Genomic DNA, 16,945 nt, shown 5'->3' with positions numbered 1-16,945 from the left:
TGGCTGACTTTCATCCTCTTAAAGGTGCTGTACCTGCATTCCTGTGAGTCAAGTCCACTGAGTCCTTTATGAGATCGTAAAATCGTTTGTTCATTTAGATGGTTCAGAAGTACATTTTTAAAAGGGAAATTACAGGCTGCAGATTGCAGTGATAGCAGTTCAGAAGAAGTATATCTGGAAGTTTTGTGAGCTACCTGTAAGGCATTGCCATGTATCGCTAATGCCACCTAACGCTTGTATTTACAAAAATTTGTCTTCTTGGGTGGCTAATAAAGAAAGCTTTATTTTGATCAGTTGAGCAGAGAAATGGCAACTGAAGTTTAATCCAGTGAAATCTGAGGTAAGGAATTTAGGGAGGTGGAATGAAACAAGGGAATATCTGACAAATTGGAGGATATTGAGTGGTGTTGAAAAACAGATGCCATTGATCCTTAAAACTAGTAAGGAATGTCAGATGGTGGTGAAAATGGCTCATGGGGTGCTTTCTTTTATTAGGAATGATACAAAAGTAGGGCCGGTTATTTCAGAGTTTTATACAAGGCTATTTATTCAGTCACTGTTTAAATACTTCTGGCCACCACTTTACTGGATTGAGGCTGTGAGGACACAGAGAAGATATGCAGAGGTTTGCAGGACTGGGAAATTGGTACTTGTAAGGAAAGATTGGATAAACTAGGAAACAGAAACAAGAATACTGGTATTGCTTAGCTTATTACATGGCATCTCTGGATAGCAAAATATTGTGTCATTCATGTTTCTCACTCCATTAAAAGTAGAAAATCAGAGTAGGACTGCTCGCGGTAGCCCGGTGAGTTCACTGAGGTTGCTAAAAGGGCACTCACTGGTCTCACAACTTTGATTTATGTAGCAGACTAAGTGTAGAAGGTTAGCTGGAGATTAGTTGTGACATCAGCATCTGTATGAACACATTTTTACATTTAGACTGATCAATATGTAGGACCTTTCATATAATCCAGATGATTAGTTCAAAAGGTGAGGATTTTAGAAAATTCTGGTGCAAGTAAACATTGATTCCTCTGCTTTTAATTTACCACACAGCTTGGTTTGCTGCTATACCTTAGGTGGAATGAGGAGGTGGGGTAGCCTGGTCATTAATGGTTATCATATCCAAAGTTATAGAGTCATACAGCACAGAAACAAACCCTTTGGCGAAACCAGTTCAAACTGACTGACATGGCCACTTGCCCACATTTGGCCCATTATCCCTTTAAATTTTTCCTATCCATGTACCTGCCCAAGTATCTTTTAAATGTTGTTAATATATCTGCCTTAACCACTTGCTCTTGCAGCTCATTTCATATACAAGCCACCTTCTGGGTGGAAAGTTTCCTCTCAGATTCCCATTAACTCTCCCTTCTCTCGCCATAAACCTATGCTTTCTGGTTTTTGATTTTCCGACCCTGGGAAAAAGACTACATTCTTTCTATCTATGTCCCTCCTGGTTTTATACACCCCTCTTTTTCTGACACCACAATGAATAAAGTCATAGCCTGCTCACCCCCTCCCTGTAAACTTAATTACCGAAGTCGTGGAAATATCCTTGTAAATCTTTGCTGCGTTTTTCCAACTTAATCACATCTTTCCTGTGGTAGGGTAATCATAACTGAACACTATATTCTAAATGCGGCCTCACTAATGTCTTGTGTACCAGCTTTGCATGCTTATTTTATGCATCAGATCCAGCATGTAATGCAGAAAAAATATTTGGACTTAATGTGTCAGAAGTGTTTTTGGTTCATTGTTTTGCTGTGTTATTTAATGGAAAGCAAGCTGTACCCACTGAAGAATTCCAAGCTGAATAAAAATGAAATTCAAACTTATACCTTTCTGATTGATTATATTGCCTTTTCAAATTCATTTTATTCAAATTTTCTTTGTGTACCATTCACTAATGTATAAATCTGTTAATTTATTGTGTGGCAAAAAAAATTGGTTATTTTTGAAGTAAAAAGGATTGTATTTTAAGAAAGAATTTTTCTCTCTGGTCAGGGAAATTATCGCTTCATGAAGGCGTTGCTTGGACGGCGTGCAAATTGGATGCAGAAGGATCTTGAAGAGATGACTCCACTTCACTTAGCTACTCGGCACAAAAGTCCTAAATGTTTGGCTTTGCTGCTTAAATTTATGGCCCCTGGAGAAGTGGACACCCAAGATAGAAACAAGGTATTAGAAATGTTAAGAAAAGAATAAAGATTTTATTAAAAGAGTTAATTTCAACTACTAAGTTCAGACTATGGATAAATACACATTGGATATGGATATGAATAAATACACATTAGAAAGCATGTCTTCTTCCAGTTGTTGCTTTCCATTTGGCTGCATAATGATTTCACTTCTGATTTATAGCAAGTCAGTGTTTTTTTCATTTATTTTCATATTTCTTCTACATCTGACAGAATTTCACAAATTCCTGACCTACAGACTCTGAAGAGCATTGACAAGCAATTTGATCAAATTATCTTCATTAGACCATCTGCAGTTGTTTGTTGTTCTATTCATTTGAAGAACTGGACATTGTGGGTGCTTTTATAGCAGAACCTTTTCTTCATCCATTCTTTATCACTTGATGCTTCTTCTGAGAAAAGTGGCACATAATTTTATCTTTTCAATTGTTTGATTGAGATATGTTACCTTTTGAATCAGAAGATATGTGCAATTAATACTGTCCTTGAATACACATCTCTGTACAAGAAGGTTTCATTTTTACCTTGAAAACCTTGGAGTTTCACAGTGACTGGATCAGGGAAATCAATTGTGTGTGGGTTCCTCTGATGCACAGGAGAGAGCTGGCTCTCACTTATCCCTAATTTCTAATACAGCCGTATAGTGACAACCATTGAGAGCTGACTTCTCTCTTCACTATACCCCGTACTCTTTTAAAAATTTTTTTTCTCTCTTTGTCTGCCTCCAGCTATCATTCATCTGCTACAGTCTTCCTACTCCATCCCTGCTTACCTCCCATACCTGACATTACTTGTCTATCATCTCACACCACTCCCCATTCCACCAGTCGTCTCAGACTCCTTTTTATGCTGGCCACCTTGCCTCTCCATTCTCAGTTCTGATGCAGGGTTTCAGTCCAAAAGGTTGACAAATTCTTTCCTCCCACAGATGCAGCATGACCTACTGAGTTCATCCAGCACACTCCAGCTTTTGCAGTCTCCTGTGACTTCTTTAAGGACTGACTCATTTCTGAATGGCTAGTATAGCAAAGAAAATGGCATGGCTATTTTTCAGTATTCTTCAGAACTTAAACAGATCATCCTGTTGAGTGTAAGGACGCACCTCACCTATTCAGTTTTCCAAAAAAGGTCAACTTCAATGTCTGAACGATTTTTTTTCCCTTGTACTGTGGTAAAAACCAGTGAGGAGGAGATCATGGAATAGCCAATGATGCATAAAATTAACAAACCACCTGGTCTGTACTTTAATGTATCCCAGTTTACCGAGGGTGATTACAAAGAAATTGTTGAAGGGGTTGCCATATAATTTCAATCTTGGCTAAATGCAGGGAAGGTATCAAGGCTGTAGAAAATGGTAGAATTGGCTGAATTAGTAACTGCAGACCAGTCAGCTTCAGCTGAGCTGTAGGGAAGCTTTTAGAAGTGGTAATTGTGTGGAATAATGAATAGCACTTGGGAATGAATGAGTTAAAGGAGAAGCAACACATATTTATCAAAGACACGATGTCTTTGACTAATTTGACTGAAGTTTTTGAAGTAAAAACTGAGAAGATTGATAAAGGAATATTATGGATGAACCCATTATAGATTCTCAGAAAGCTTTTCATAAAGTTCCAAACACAAGATTAAAATAGAGAGCTGTAGAATTAAAATGTCAGTAGCACAATAGATTCAAAAAAAAGTTACACTGGAGGTAGATAGCTGGGTAATGAGTGGCTTTATTTGAGGGATGTACTGCAAGGGGCCACAGAAGTATCATATAAAAAGTTTAAGTTTTGGGTGTAAGATTAACCAAAATCTTGTTAAATGGTGGACTAAGTTCAAGGGTCTAAAGGGTTTATTTTGTAATTTGGTGGCTTTCTCCCTCAACATTTATTTTCTACTTGTTAACACAGATGCTGAAATAACTGCTGTCAAGAAATTTGGACTGAGTTGTAAGATCTAACAAATTAAGTTCAACAACAGCTGCTGGTGTATTGGCTAAACATTTAATGTGTTAAAATACTCTAACAGACATCACAGTAGCATCATCAACAATATTGACAAGCAATGAAAGGAATTTTAAAAAATATTAAAGCGTCCTCAAAATGGTAGAATTTAGGAAATAATACCAATCATGAATCTCTAAATCATTGTTCAGGGATTAGAATGAAGGTACAAGATGCTTAAATACCTGAAAAAAATACTGGTGTCGTGCTGAATGAAGAACATAATTTGGAATAATTAGTAGTGTTAGTTTCAACTAACACAATACAGTTGAAAGGAAAATGAAGTTATGGGGAAACTGGATAAATAAAAATGGAAATGAAGTCTCATCTATTATATCAAATAATTAATTTGTTCAAGGCGTTTAATAGACTGTTCAGGAATAACTTTGTAAAGAAGGCATGAGTGGGAGTGTTCTGTGGACCCCCAAAGTGAAGTGTCTCGGTAAGCAAAAGTACAAATAGGGAAATGTCAAAGGCATGTAAGAAGGGAACTGCAATCATCATGCTTGACGTATCTGCTGTCTGATTGAGTTAGTCAAACCGACAAGGGAAACCTGGAATAGGGATCTGTGAAGTACATCAGAGATTATTTCTCAGAGCATTGTACCTGGGAACAGGCTGTTTTAGCAGTAAGGCAGGAGTCGTAGAGCTTGTAGCTAAGAATTCTCTATAAAGTAAAGATCATGGTATGGTAGAATTCCGGGGACTTACCTTTGGTCTAAGACTGGTGTCCTCAAGTAAAGTAAGGAAAATTACAAATATTTAAATAAAAGTTGCCTAAAATGGGCTGAGGAAAATAGGCAAAAGGAAAGGTCAGTAAATAAGTAATGGCACATGGTTTAGCAGCTGTTTCTGTTCACCTCCATAGCAACCTCCCGCTGCAGGGTTTGAAATCTATCGTGGATGGTACTTTAGTACCCCAGATGCTTGTAACCTGTTTCACCTGGCTTTTCAGGAGTTATTTCTTGGAGTTTAATTTGCAATAATTTTAAATAACAGCGAACATTTGTTAATTCCCTTCATCGTTCCAGTGGAACATTCCACAGCATGTCATAGTGAGTCAGATAGTTTTGAAATTTAAGCAAATTTGCAGTAAGCAGAAATGTATTAACCAATTTATTAGATTATGCAAAAGACACAAGATAGATACCTACATAATAAGTGAATTTACATGAGAGATTAATGTTGGAAAGTTACTGGGAAGTGCTCCTTGTCTTCTTCGATTCTTGTGGAAACTTTCGGATTCAGCTAAGAGAGCAGAAGTATCCTTAGTTTTAACTCTTCAGCTGAAGGACAACACTGTCAGTGACATAACTAAGATTTGCTTCCATATCCTAACATTACATTTGTCGATTCTGATATTTTAAGCAAAAGCTCTTTCGGAAGTCAGGAAGGAGGCGTAAAACATTGCTTCACAATTGTTTTCTTAGATCTTCTTCTCTGTAGAAAAGAGAGTTGAGAATGGACAGTGATAGAGATCTACTAGTTGAGGAGAGAGAAAGTCAAAAGATCTAAGAACTAAAAGACTAAGATGGTGCTGGCCTCATGATCTGCTCTTTTATACTTTCCATTTCATTCAAATTAATAGATAAAAGTCAACCAACGAGATGCCTCCTAATTAACTAAGACAGTGCCAAGAGAAGCTTCCAGAACTTTTCAGAATCACACCAGTGTAACCAGGGGATACATTGATCAACTCCATATACACCATGACCACTAGGAATCATAGTAAGCAGTTACTTATATATATCTAAATATATACAATACAAGCAGACAATTAATTGTTAAACTGCAATGAAAATAAAATTAAACAGTTGTATCCAACACATTAGTATATGGTTTCATAATATTTATAATTCATGAAATTTCCATGATTAATAGATGGAATTAAAAAAGGCTGACAAATATGCTTATCCTCAATATACATGAAATTGCATTATACTTTATTGTCACCAATCAATTGATGCTAGAGTGTACAATCATCACAGTGATATTTGATTCTGTGCTTCGTGTTCTCTGGAGTACAAATCGATAGTAGATATTAAAAATTTAAATTGTAAATCATAAATAGAAAATAGAAAAGGGAAAGTAAGGTAGTGCAAAAAACTGAGAGGCAGGTCCGGATATTTGGAGGGTACGGCCCAGATCTGCATCAGGATCTGGTCAGCAGTCTTATCACAGTTGGAAAGAAGCTGTTCCCAAATCTGGTCATACGAGTCTTCAAGCTCCTGAGCCTTCTCCCGGAGGGAAGAGGGACGAAAAGTGTGTTGGCTGGCGGGTCGTGTCCTTGATTATCCTTGATTATGTGACTTAATTTTAAAATAATCTTTTCTTAACACTATTTTATATCACTAAGCAATTTACATGTTGCTGAATATTTTGCTTCTGGTATTGTAGATTGGGAGAAATAATACTTTTTATATTTACCATTTGTAAATATAGCCTGCATAACGCCCTTTGGGAATCTCATCAGCAAGCAGGAAAACAGCTTGTTTGACTTTATTTTTAGCAGCGTAACTCTAATGGTCTTTCTTCAACATTATTTTAGGCATGTTTCAATAGTTTCATTTAATATCAGAAAATGTATACAATATACATCCTGAAATTCTTGTTCTTCACAGACATCCACGGAAACAGAAGAGTGTCTCAATGAATGAGTGACTTTAAAAAGGGTCAGAACTCCAAATCCCCCCTACTCCCCCTCCCAAGCACAAGCAGCAGCAAAGCAATGACCCTCCCCCTCCCCCACTTACTTCAGCAAAAAAAAACATCAGTGCCAACCACCCACCGAGCAAGTAATTGTAAAGCCTCCAAAAAAGACCATGATCTGTAGTACAGGTTTCCCCTGCTATCCGAAAGTAGAGCGTTCCTATGAAACCTTTCGTAAGCCAAAATGGCGTAGAGCGAAGAAGCAATTAGCATTAATTTATATGGGAAAAATTTTTCAGTGTTCCCAGACCCAAAAAAATAACCTACCAAATCATACTAAATAGCACATAAAACCTAAAACAACACTAACATACAGTGGCATGCAAAAGTTTGGGCACCTCAGTCAAAATTTCTGTTACTGTGAATAGTTAGTGAGTAGAAGATGAACTGATCTCCAAAAGTCATAAAGTTAAAGATGAAACATTCTTTTCAACATTTTAAGCAAGATTAGTGTAATATTTTTGTTTTGTACAATTTTAGAGTGAAAAAAAGGAAAGGAGCACCATGCAAAAGTTTGGGGACCCCAAGAGATTTGACCTCTCAGATAACTTTTACCAAGGTCTCAGACCTTAATTAGCTTGTTAGGGCTATGGCTTGTTCACAGTCATCGTTAGGAAAGACCAGGTGATGCAAATTTGAAAGCTTAGTAAATACCCTGACTCTTCAAACCTTGTCCCAACAATCAGCAGCCATCGGCTCTTCTAAGCAGCTGCCTAGCACTCTGAAAATTAAATAAATGATGCCCACAAAGCAGGAGAAGGCTATAGGAAGATAGCAAAGCGTTTTCAGGTAGCCATTTCCTCAGCTCGTAATTGGCCTCGTAAGAGGTGCAAGCTGAAGGTTTTGCCATGGCCCTCACAGTCACCCGACCTAAACATCATCAAAAATCTGTGGATAGACCTCAAAAGAGCAGTGCATGCAAGATGTCCCAAGAATCTCACAGAACTAGAAGCCTTTTGCAAGGAAGAATGGGTGAAAATCCCCCATACAAGAATTGAAAGATTCTTAGCTGGCTACAGAAAGTGTTTACAAGCTGTGATACTTTCCAAGGGGGTGTCACTAAGTACTGTCCATGCAGGGTGCCCAGACTTTTGCTTTGGGCCCTTTTTCGTTTTTGTTATTTTGAAACTGTAAAAGATGGAAATAAAAAAGTTTTCTTGCCTAAAATATTAAAGAAATGTGTCATCTTTAACTTTATGCCTTTTGGAAATCAGGTCATCTTTTACTCGCTTAGTTATTCACAGTAACAGAAATTTTGACCGGGGTGCCCAAACTTTTGCTTGCCACTGTATAGTAAAAGCAGGAATGATATGATAAATACACAGCCTATATAAAGTAGAAGTAATGTATGTACAGTGTAGTTTCTCTCATCAGAATCAGGAAGATTTAGCCAAAATTGATTTGTAGGAAAAAAATTGGCACGTACACACATGCGCACACACCTGTCCACGCAAGGCTTCACGGTCATGGTAGTCTTTCTCATGGTAAACACAAGTTTAAAGCGGGCACCTTTTTTTCGTAAAAGTGAAAATCCTTTTTGGATTTCTTTCGGTTAGCGAAAACAGGTACTAATATATGTCTTTCGTAAATGCGAAGTGGCGTAAAGCGTACTTTAGTAAAGCGGGGGACACCTGTATAACAAAAACAAATTGTTTACCTGACTTTCGACATACCACAGGCGCTCTCTCTCTCTCCGTTATAAAGGGAAAAAGAGGTGTCCCCTTTCATCACGAGAGGGGAGACATAACAAAACAACTCCCCGATTTACAATGATAAAGCCTGTCACACTTTTTTCCCCTGAGTTCTCTGTCCCAAGAATCGACAATGAACTCCTCTCCACCACTGTGAGAGAGAAAGAGTGAGAGAGCGTGATTCGCTGATTGCAGAGCCTCCAACAGCTGATCTGCTGTTCCCATTGTTCCATTTTCTCCCGCAACGATTTGGTTGGCGGCACTGGCATAGAATCAGCCCGTCCACAGGGCCGCAAAGGCATGCTTATCTTGTAGGCCATGTCCAGGGGATTTCGAAAAGCGGCTGGTCATGAGTTCCGGGAGCAGGTCCCACCACCACAAAGAGCCAAAGTCTGAGTGTAATTCCATGTCAGGGTCTTCAACAGAACCCCATCCACCCTGAAAAAAAAAGGGAGACCTCAAAGATAGAAATTAAGCTGTTTCTGCAGATGAACTCAAAGGAGTCTCCATTGAGTACCATCGTAACTCCACCTCCACCTATGTCAATGCATGTTCATGTTGCATTTAAACTGTAGAATTAAAATTTCCTCTGGTTAAGTGGAAGATTTGCAACTTTCATCATAAGCACTGTTGATACAACTTCACACCAACCCTTACCCCACGGACAGCAGCATAAAATCTTGGCATCATCTTCAATCCAAGAATGAATATTGATCCTTTAATTCCAGCCATCTGATGTGAATACTTTGTTCTCCATTGTTGTTGTTGTTGTTGTTCGTCCATCGTCATCGTCGATGAAGACCTCGACACCATTATGATGATGATGGTGTTGAGACTAGCACATGATTTGGATTTAAGTGAGGGAGAGTTGCGCAGCGTCAGCCAATCTCTCTCTTCCCAATTCCCATCTGGATCCAGTGGCAAGACAAGAGTCAAGACGACTGGAGATGGGACTAGGCGCAGCGGATGACTAGGACGTCTTCTGTGTCTTGTCCTGCTCTACACGTTCCACAACGCTTGCAGAGACCACCTTCTTGACTGTTGGACCTTCCATTGGTCTCATCTGCTCAATCCGCCGGAGTCTGTCTTCACATGTTGGGATAGACAACTCCCTATCTCACCGAGGGTATGAGACCCGTCGGCTATCCTCACCTGGTTTAGCCAGCTTGTCGAAGCTGTTGCCCGAAGTGTGGCATCTGTCACATGCAAACAGCTACGGGGAGCCACAGGTGAGAGCTGAGTGCTAGGTGGGGACCAAAGGTTGGGCTAACCGCCTTGAAAAGGACACGACATGTTTCCCCACCAGAGATGCTACCCCTCCCTGACACCCCGTACTCCTCAAATGTTCTCTATACTGAAACTATGAATGTGTGGATTTATAAACAGATGGAACTAATACTGCTAAATGCAATGCACATGTGATTGAACTTTACTAGGAACGACGAAATGTGTAGGTCCAATTAGTAGGTCAGAATTAGCACAATAGAATTTGAAATGGGATTTTCCCTCTGTTTTAACAGGATCTCCACCATCATAAATCTTATTCTTACATTTGTACCTTTTGGCTTTATTTCTTAAATGCCTCTTAGCCACTCTTTCACTTTTTCTTCATAAATTGCAAGCTTTGTAAAATAGTTATCTTCTGTCTTCTATAAGTCTTTTCATCATTTGGTGTCTCCATTGATATTACTGGATGCTTTCTGTTTGACTGAAGCGGGTGAAATTCAAAGCTGATCTTCTAATCCCTTCAAGACCTCTCTACCCTAACCATTATAAAAAACCTACTACGGGTCCACAATCCCTTATCCGAAATCCTTTGGGCCAGTTGCATTTCGGAATTCAGAATTTTTCGAATTTCAGATCCCCCCCCATCCCCGATACCAAAAACACGTCTGCTGAAGTCCCTTATTTAACCAGTCTCAGTGCAGTGGAGTTTAGGACCCAGCGGTGCACGAAACCTATACACATCCTCCCGTATACTTTAAATCATCTCTAGATTACTGATTATACCTAATACAATGTAAATGCTATGTAAATAATTGTTATAATGTATTGTTTAGGGAATAATGACAAGAAGAAATTTTATTTCCAACAAAACCATTCAATAAAACATAAAAATATACAACTTCAAACAAACTGAATCAAATGCATGGTAAATGATTTTTTGGGATAAATGTAGACCATCACTGTCACTATAAAACTTCAGTAACTTGTCTTTCTGTTTATTTAAATCATATACAGTGGTAGTTCTGACACTATTTTCTTCAGTAAGACGCCGCACAGACACACCACGATCAAGCTTCTGCAATAACTCCACTTTCTGTGTTATTGACAGAGTAGATTCCTTCTCTTTTTCTCATTGTTACTCATAGGGGAATCTGCAGCTCTTTTTGACATTTTCACAGTGAAATTAAACACAAAGTCAACAGTGAACAGCAAATGCACGTGTAACCAGTATGAGCACTGAGCCACAACTAACATCTGGCAGCCTCTGCTAGTGCTGCCACATCACACCTGAGTGACATCAGCTGTTGGTGAAAAAAACTTCGGTTTTCAGAGCTTTTTGCATTTCAGAATTTCGAATAAAGGAATTGTGCACCTGTACTTTATATCATTTGACATTAATCTTCAGTGCATGTACCTGTCTTGTGCTATATCAGTGAGAGTAAATTATTTGGCTGCTTTGCCTGCTATTTTCTGAAACTTTTCCAAAACCTTCTACCCTGGCATTTTATTTTCGTTCCTACAAAAGGCTTCTTTTTCATATTTTTTGTTGGAAATTTCATTCACTCTTATCCACAGTATGATTATAAATTCTTTCTGCTATTTACTTAGTAAAGTGCCTTGTCTGTTCATGGGCATTAAGAATTGCTGTACGAGTTCAAATTGTTACTGTAATGCCGAGTAAGAAATTACTTCCAAATTCTAGCATCCACCATCAATATCAAACATTTGAGATTAGCTGTAGCACAATATTGTTGATAAGGAAATCCCAATCGTACTTCAACAATATGCCTCTATCTCAATCTCAGAACACAAAGCCTTATGGTACCAGTGTGTCATTTCTTAGCAGCTTGCTGGTTAGCCATTTTCAGACATTCTGACCAACTTTACTAATTAGTAATGAATTAGGGGCTGTTTGAATTGTGGACTCTTGTTATTCAGAATTCAACCATGTTTAATTTCACTGAGAATCCTTATAATCAGCATATGGAGGGGACATTTATTCCCTCAGACTGAATTGAATTTGAAATCACGCTCCAAGGTTCAACATCAAATAGATATCAAAACTCAGTTTCTGCTTTAAATCTATTGCCATCTGATATGAATATTTGTTCTCCATATTGAAACTATGATGTTTGAATTTATAAACAAATGCAGCTAAATTTAATGCATGTGATTGAACTGTACGCAGAGAAAACTAAATGTGCAATTTCCAGTCAGTAAGTCAGAATTAGCACAATAGAAATATTCTCAGAAGTATATTTAAAACAAATGATCTGTTACATAATAATTTGAAATAGCAATTTTTTTCTGTTGATACTGCCTACTATGTTATCGGTAATGTCAAATGGATGTTCTTCAGTGTTATCTGTAGAGATCTGTATTTCATACTAAAGGTAAAGTGTAAAGATGCTGTGATAAAAGTTGTCAATTGTCAGATTTAATTTAGATACTTTAAGTGCAAAATCTTTAATAAGGGGAGCCCAATCAAAGCAATTAATTTAACATTCAAACATCTATGTGCATAGTGAAATCAAAGAAAATTGCAGGCAATATGTTGGTCAGGAAAATTTTTCCTTATCAGTTAAGGTTCTGCCAATGAACATTATTGAATATAAAAATCTTTCTCATTCTAAATAACTTGTTAATATTTTTTTTCTGTTCTCATTCTTGTCTTATCCCTATCTACTGCATATACATTTCCTAGATAATAAATTTATATCCAGGCAATTTTTTCATAGTTACTTGGAAATGGATAATTATCCGCATGAAAGGAAGAGACTTTTGCATTTTAACTTTGTTCCTGTGAAAGTACACAGAGTCATTAGCAGTTCCAAATGACACAGCAACCAGCATCAACAGTTTTCTGTTTGGAATTAACTGGCTAAACATTAAAATTGTGGGTTTTCGTTACATAATTAGACTCAGGTTTATTATCACTGACATATGCCTTGAAATTTGTTGTTTCATGACAGCAGTACAGTGAAAGACATTTAAAAAATTACTGTAAGTTGCAATTTTTTTTAAAGTGCAAAAGGGGAATAGCAAGATAGTGTTCATGGACCATTCATAAATCTGATGGCAGAGGGGGAGAAGCTGTTCCTAAAATGTTGAGTGTGGGTATTCGGGCTCCCTGAAGGTGGGCATGTCGCAGACTATGAGGGGACTTAATCATGGATGCCTGCTCCTTGAGGCTCCACCTTTTGAAGATGTCCTTGATGGTGGTGGGGAGTTGATTGATTCTACAACTCTGCAGCCTGTTGTGATTCTGTGCATTGGAGCCTCCATACCAGGCGGTGACGCACCAGTCAGAATGTTCTTCATGGCACGTCTGCAGAAATGTAATCACCTAGTACCGACAGTAATCTCAAGTGGCTTGTTTTTGATGAGTTTTGTTAATTTTTGTAGCAAACAGCACTACACTGGAGTGCCTACTACAATCATCCAGAACACGTGAAGCTGCTGATAAAACATGATTCCAATATAGGCATTCCTGACATCGAAGGCAAAATTCCACTACATTGGGCTGCCAGTAACAAAGATGCCACAGCTATTCACACAGTAAAATGCATTCTGGTAAGCACGTTGGTTTAAACACTTCTCTGGTAACTGAAGATATTACAAGCAATAATTTGTGTTTATGTATAACTCAAGTCTATTAGTGATTGAAGTTATATGCTTTGTAGAATTAAACCAGTGGAATAAAAAAAACACGGAATTTATTCTTAGCTTGTTTCCAATTCAGTGAATCTCATAATGGGTATTAAAGAGCTTTTCATTTTGTGGGACAAGAACATCTGCATATTTAGCACAGGAGTCTTTGCTCTAGTTTTGTGTACACACATTCTTTTGACATTCTGAGTACTATTAATATGCATTTTTGCAGAGACAACCTACCTCACAGCACTTAATGGAGAAGAATTTAGTTCCTGGTTTACTTTTGAGCCAACATATAGCTCTTTTTATTAGGCCCAACATTGCCAAGAATTGATCTTGGAACCTCAGCTGCATATTTGGGGCAAGCAGAAAGTAAATGAAAAAACAATTTTGGACCTTCTGCTTTACTCATTGTTTTGAAGAAAGAAAAGAATTGTGGGGACTGTGGTGAAAGTGGAATGGATTAACTCCTCTTGGGTTCATAACTTGACATTAAAATCAAATTCCTTTTTGTATCCAATGTGATGATATTTGAACATAAATGTATATGATTGAAAACATTCGGGTAACATTTATCTTTTCTATTCAATTTTTCTCACAAGATGAAAGTTTAATAGCTTTAGTAGTTTTTTGGCTGAGCTGAGGAATCATAATAATCTCTTCTAAATTTTATTATTTCCACCAGTGCACTCATCTAACCAGTCTGTTTAAGTCCTCTGTGATGTCTCTGTGTTGAGATAATCTATTTAGTAAAATCGCAATGTGAAACTCTGCTTGTAATTTGAAACTGAGGACTGTGAACTGACTTAATCTTTTGAAGCAACATATTCTAATTTTTTTATTTTAATTTTTTTATTGAGTAATTTTCTAATTATAAAAAAAATTGACAGAGAATATTGCAACATATTGATTTTTCTACCTACCTGATAGGAGGCTGCTCCCACTGAATCACTACTGAACTGGCAAGATTATGAAGGGCGAACACCACTGCACTTTGCTGTTGCTGATGGAAATGAAGCTGTAGTTGATGTATTAACCATGTATGAAGGATGCAATATAACATCCTATGATAATTTGTTTCGAACTCCTCTACACTGGGCAGCTTTATTGGGTAAGTAATACTAAAAGAAAGCTTATGACATGTACACATACACACATAAACTCTATGTAAGAGATCCAGGGAATATTTAATATAATCTGGATATATTCTATTATCAATACAGGCCATCCATGGGTCACAACATTCACAGACATCCTTCAGTCAATTCTGTCCATAAGCCGGAAAATACATGAAAATCACTCATTATGGCAACCATGCCCCACAATATTGTAATAAATAGCCTCCAAAGCACATAAGCTAATAAGACAGAACAGTTACTGAAAGTGGGAAGAGAGAAGAAACCAGTCCTGCCAATTGTAGGAATAAATGCATGCTTCTTGAATTTTTTAATTTCATAATTATTATGAGAGTTCATTTGTACTTGTGTCTGTAAGTTGGATGTCCATAACTAAAGAATGGCCTGCAGATGTAAATTTGACCATAGAACTCTTTGTTATTCTTTGTATTTTTAATCATTACATATTTTATACATGATTTTAGATCTGAATAAAATAATTGAAATAGTCTTAGAATCAGAATCTGACTTCTTATCACTGATATATGCTGTGAAATTTGTTGCTTTGCAGCCCCAGTACAGTGCAATACAGGTTTCCCCCACCATCCGAAGGTAGAGCGTTCCTATGAAACAGTTCGTAAGCCAAAATGTTGTAAGGCGAAGAAGCAATTACCATTTATTTATATGAGAAAACTTTGTGAGCGTTCACAGACCCAAAAATAACCCACCAAATCATGCCAAATAACACATAAAACCTAAAATAACAGTAACATGTAGTAAAAGCAGGAATGATATGATAAATACACAGCCTATATAAAGTAGAAATACTTTTCCACAATCATTGCCGCACTGTTCTCCATAGCGAAAATCTCACGCAAGCGCCGTCGGCAGAAAATCTCACGCAAGTGCTGTTGGCAAGAACACTCTCTCCAGTAACCTTTAAGCTATGAAGCTGCCAAATCATACCAAATAACACATAAAAATACACAGCCAATATAAAGTAGAAATAATGTATGTACAGTCTAGTATCACTTACGGGAATCGGGAAGACAGTTTGCCAAGCACACTGATGATGGTGTGTTAGACTGAGTCGTCGCAGGTTGGGTGGTGCAGTGGCCCCCACCCTCCAGGCCGCCGAGCGATACATTGCTGCGAAGCATTCAGGAATGCAGTGGTAGCCGGGTACACAGCACATCTTTAAGAAAAAAGCTGAAATAAACAAGCTAATTAATTAGGTGCCGCCTGGCACGTAATTGTCGGCCCAGATCAGTGCCGATTTCCGATTGTGGCGTCTTTGATCTGGGCCGACAATTAGGTGTTGGCGGCACTTAATTAATTAGCATGTTTATTTCGGCTTTTTTCTTAAAGATGTGCTGTGTGCCTCCCGGCTACCGTTGCATTCTCTGCGAATCAGTATCTGTCTGTGGCATGGGGGTTGGGGTGGTGGGACACTGGGGTGTCATCTCATCATCTGTTTCCATTAGAGCAGGCAGCTATTTTTCTTCTATTTCTGCCCGCCTCGATGTCGAAGGTCGAGGTTCGTCGTCTGCTGTGGCTGATGTGGAAGGCTTGCTTGACTGCTGAGCCCCGTGCATTTTTCTATCACACAGTTCTTTAATAAGGACTCAAACCGTCCTGCAAATATCTTCTAAACCGACGTACCCTTTCAAAATTAAAGTCGTTCTTTATCATTACTCATTCGGTTTTGATTGTTATCCTTTGTTCTTCCAATTGCATCAGCTCTTCATCTGTCAGTTCTTGGTGATGGGATGCCAAAACCTCTTCAACATCATGTTCATCAGCTTCCACAAGCCAAACTCACGTTGTCCTTACTTCGTTCACCACAATCAAAATGTTTAATTATGTCTAGTTTTACTGTAAGTATAACACCCTTACGAGCTCTTTCAGGCTCTTCCGATACCATAGAACTCATCTTGCAAACGGCTGCTCACAGGCTTGTTTTTCAGCAATGCCGGCGAGAATCCGGGAGAGAGTGGCTGCTCAGGGCGCGTGCTGATTTTTTTGCGTGCTGAATTTTTTTTCGTAACAGTGAGAACACCTTCTGAAAGCAAAAATAGGGTACTAATGTAGGTCTTTCGTAACAGTGAGGTTTCGTAAAGCGAACGTTCGAAAAGCGGGGGACACCTGTACATAAAAGTTTCTATAAGTTACAAAAAGAATTTATAAGAAATAAATAGTGCAAAAAGAGAACACAAAAGTGAGCTAGTTTTCACTGATTCATGGACTGTTCAGAAATCAGACGGCCGAGGAGAAGAAGCTGTTCCCAAAATGCTTAGTGTGCATCTTCAGGCTCCTGTACCTCTTCCCTGATGCTAATAATGATAGCGTATGTCCTG

At 38.1% G+C, this 16,945-nt stretch overlaps 1 protein-coding gene across 5 annotated transcripts in view; it reads left to right on the top strand.

The window, feature by feature from the left end:
* The window catches only part of invs (inversin), a 269,090-nt gene that overhangs the window by 125,500 nt on the left and 126,645 nt on the right, over window positions 1–16,945 (top strand). For all 5 annotated transcript variants that reach the window (XM_063043885.1, XM_063043890.1, XM_063043889.1 and 2 more), the window contains 3 exons: window positions 2,011–2,184; window positions 13,225–13,392; window positions 14,404–14,584. In XM_063043885.1, the coding sequence (XP_062899955.1) occupies window positions 2,011–2,184; window positions 13,225–13,392; window positions 14,404–14,584 (523 nt within the window). The remainder of the gene's footprint in view (window positions 1–2,010; window positions 2,185–13,224; window positions 13,393–14,403; window positions 14,585–16,945) is intronic.

This window comes from Mobula hypostoma, chromosome 3 (assembly GCF_963921235.1).
Source record: "Mobula hypostoma chromosome 3, sMobHyp1.1, whole genome shotgun sequence".
Classification (NCBI taxonomy): domain Eukaryota; kingdom Metazoa; phylum Chordata; class Chondrichthyes; order Myliobatiformes; family Myliobatidae; genus Mobula; species Mobula hypostoma.
This window is presented reverse-complemented; position numbering and strand designations above follow the sequence as displayed.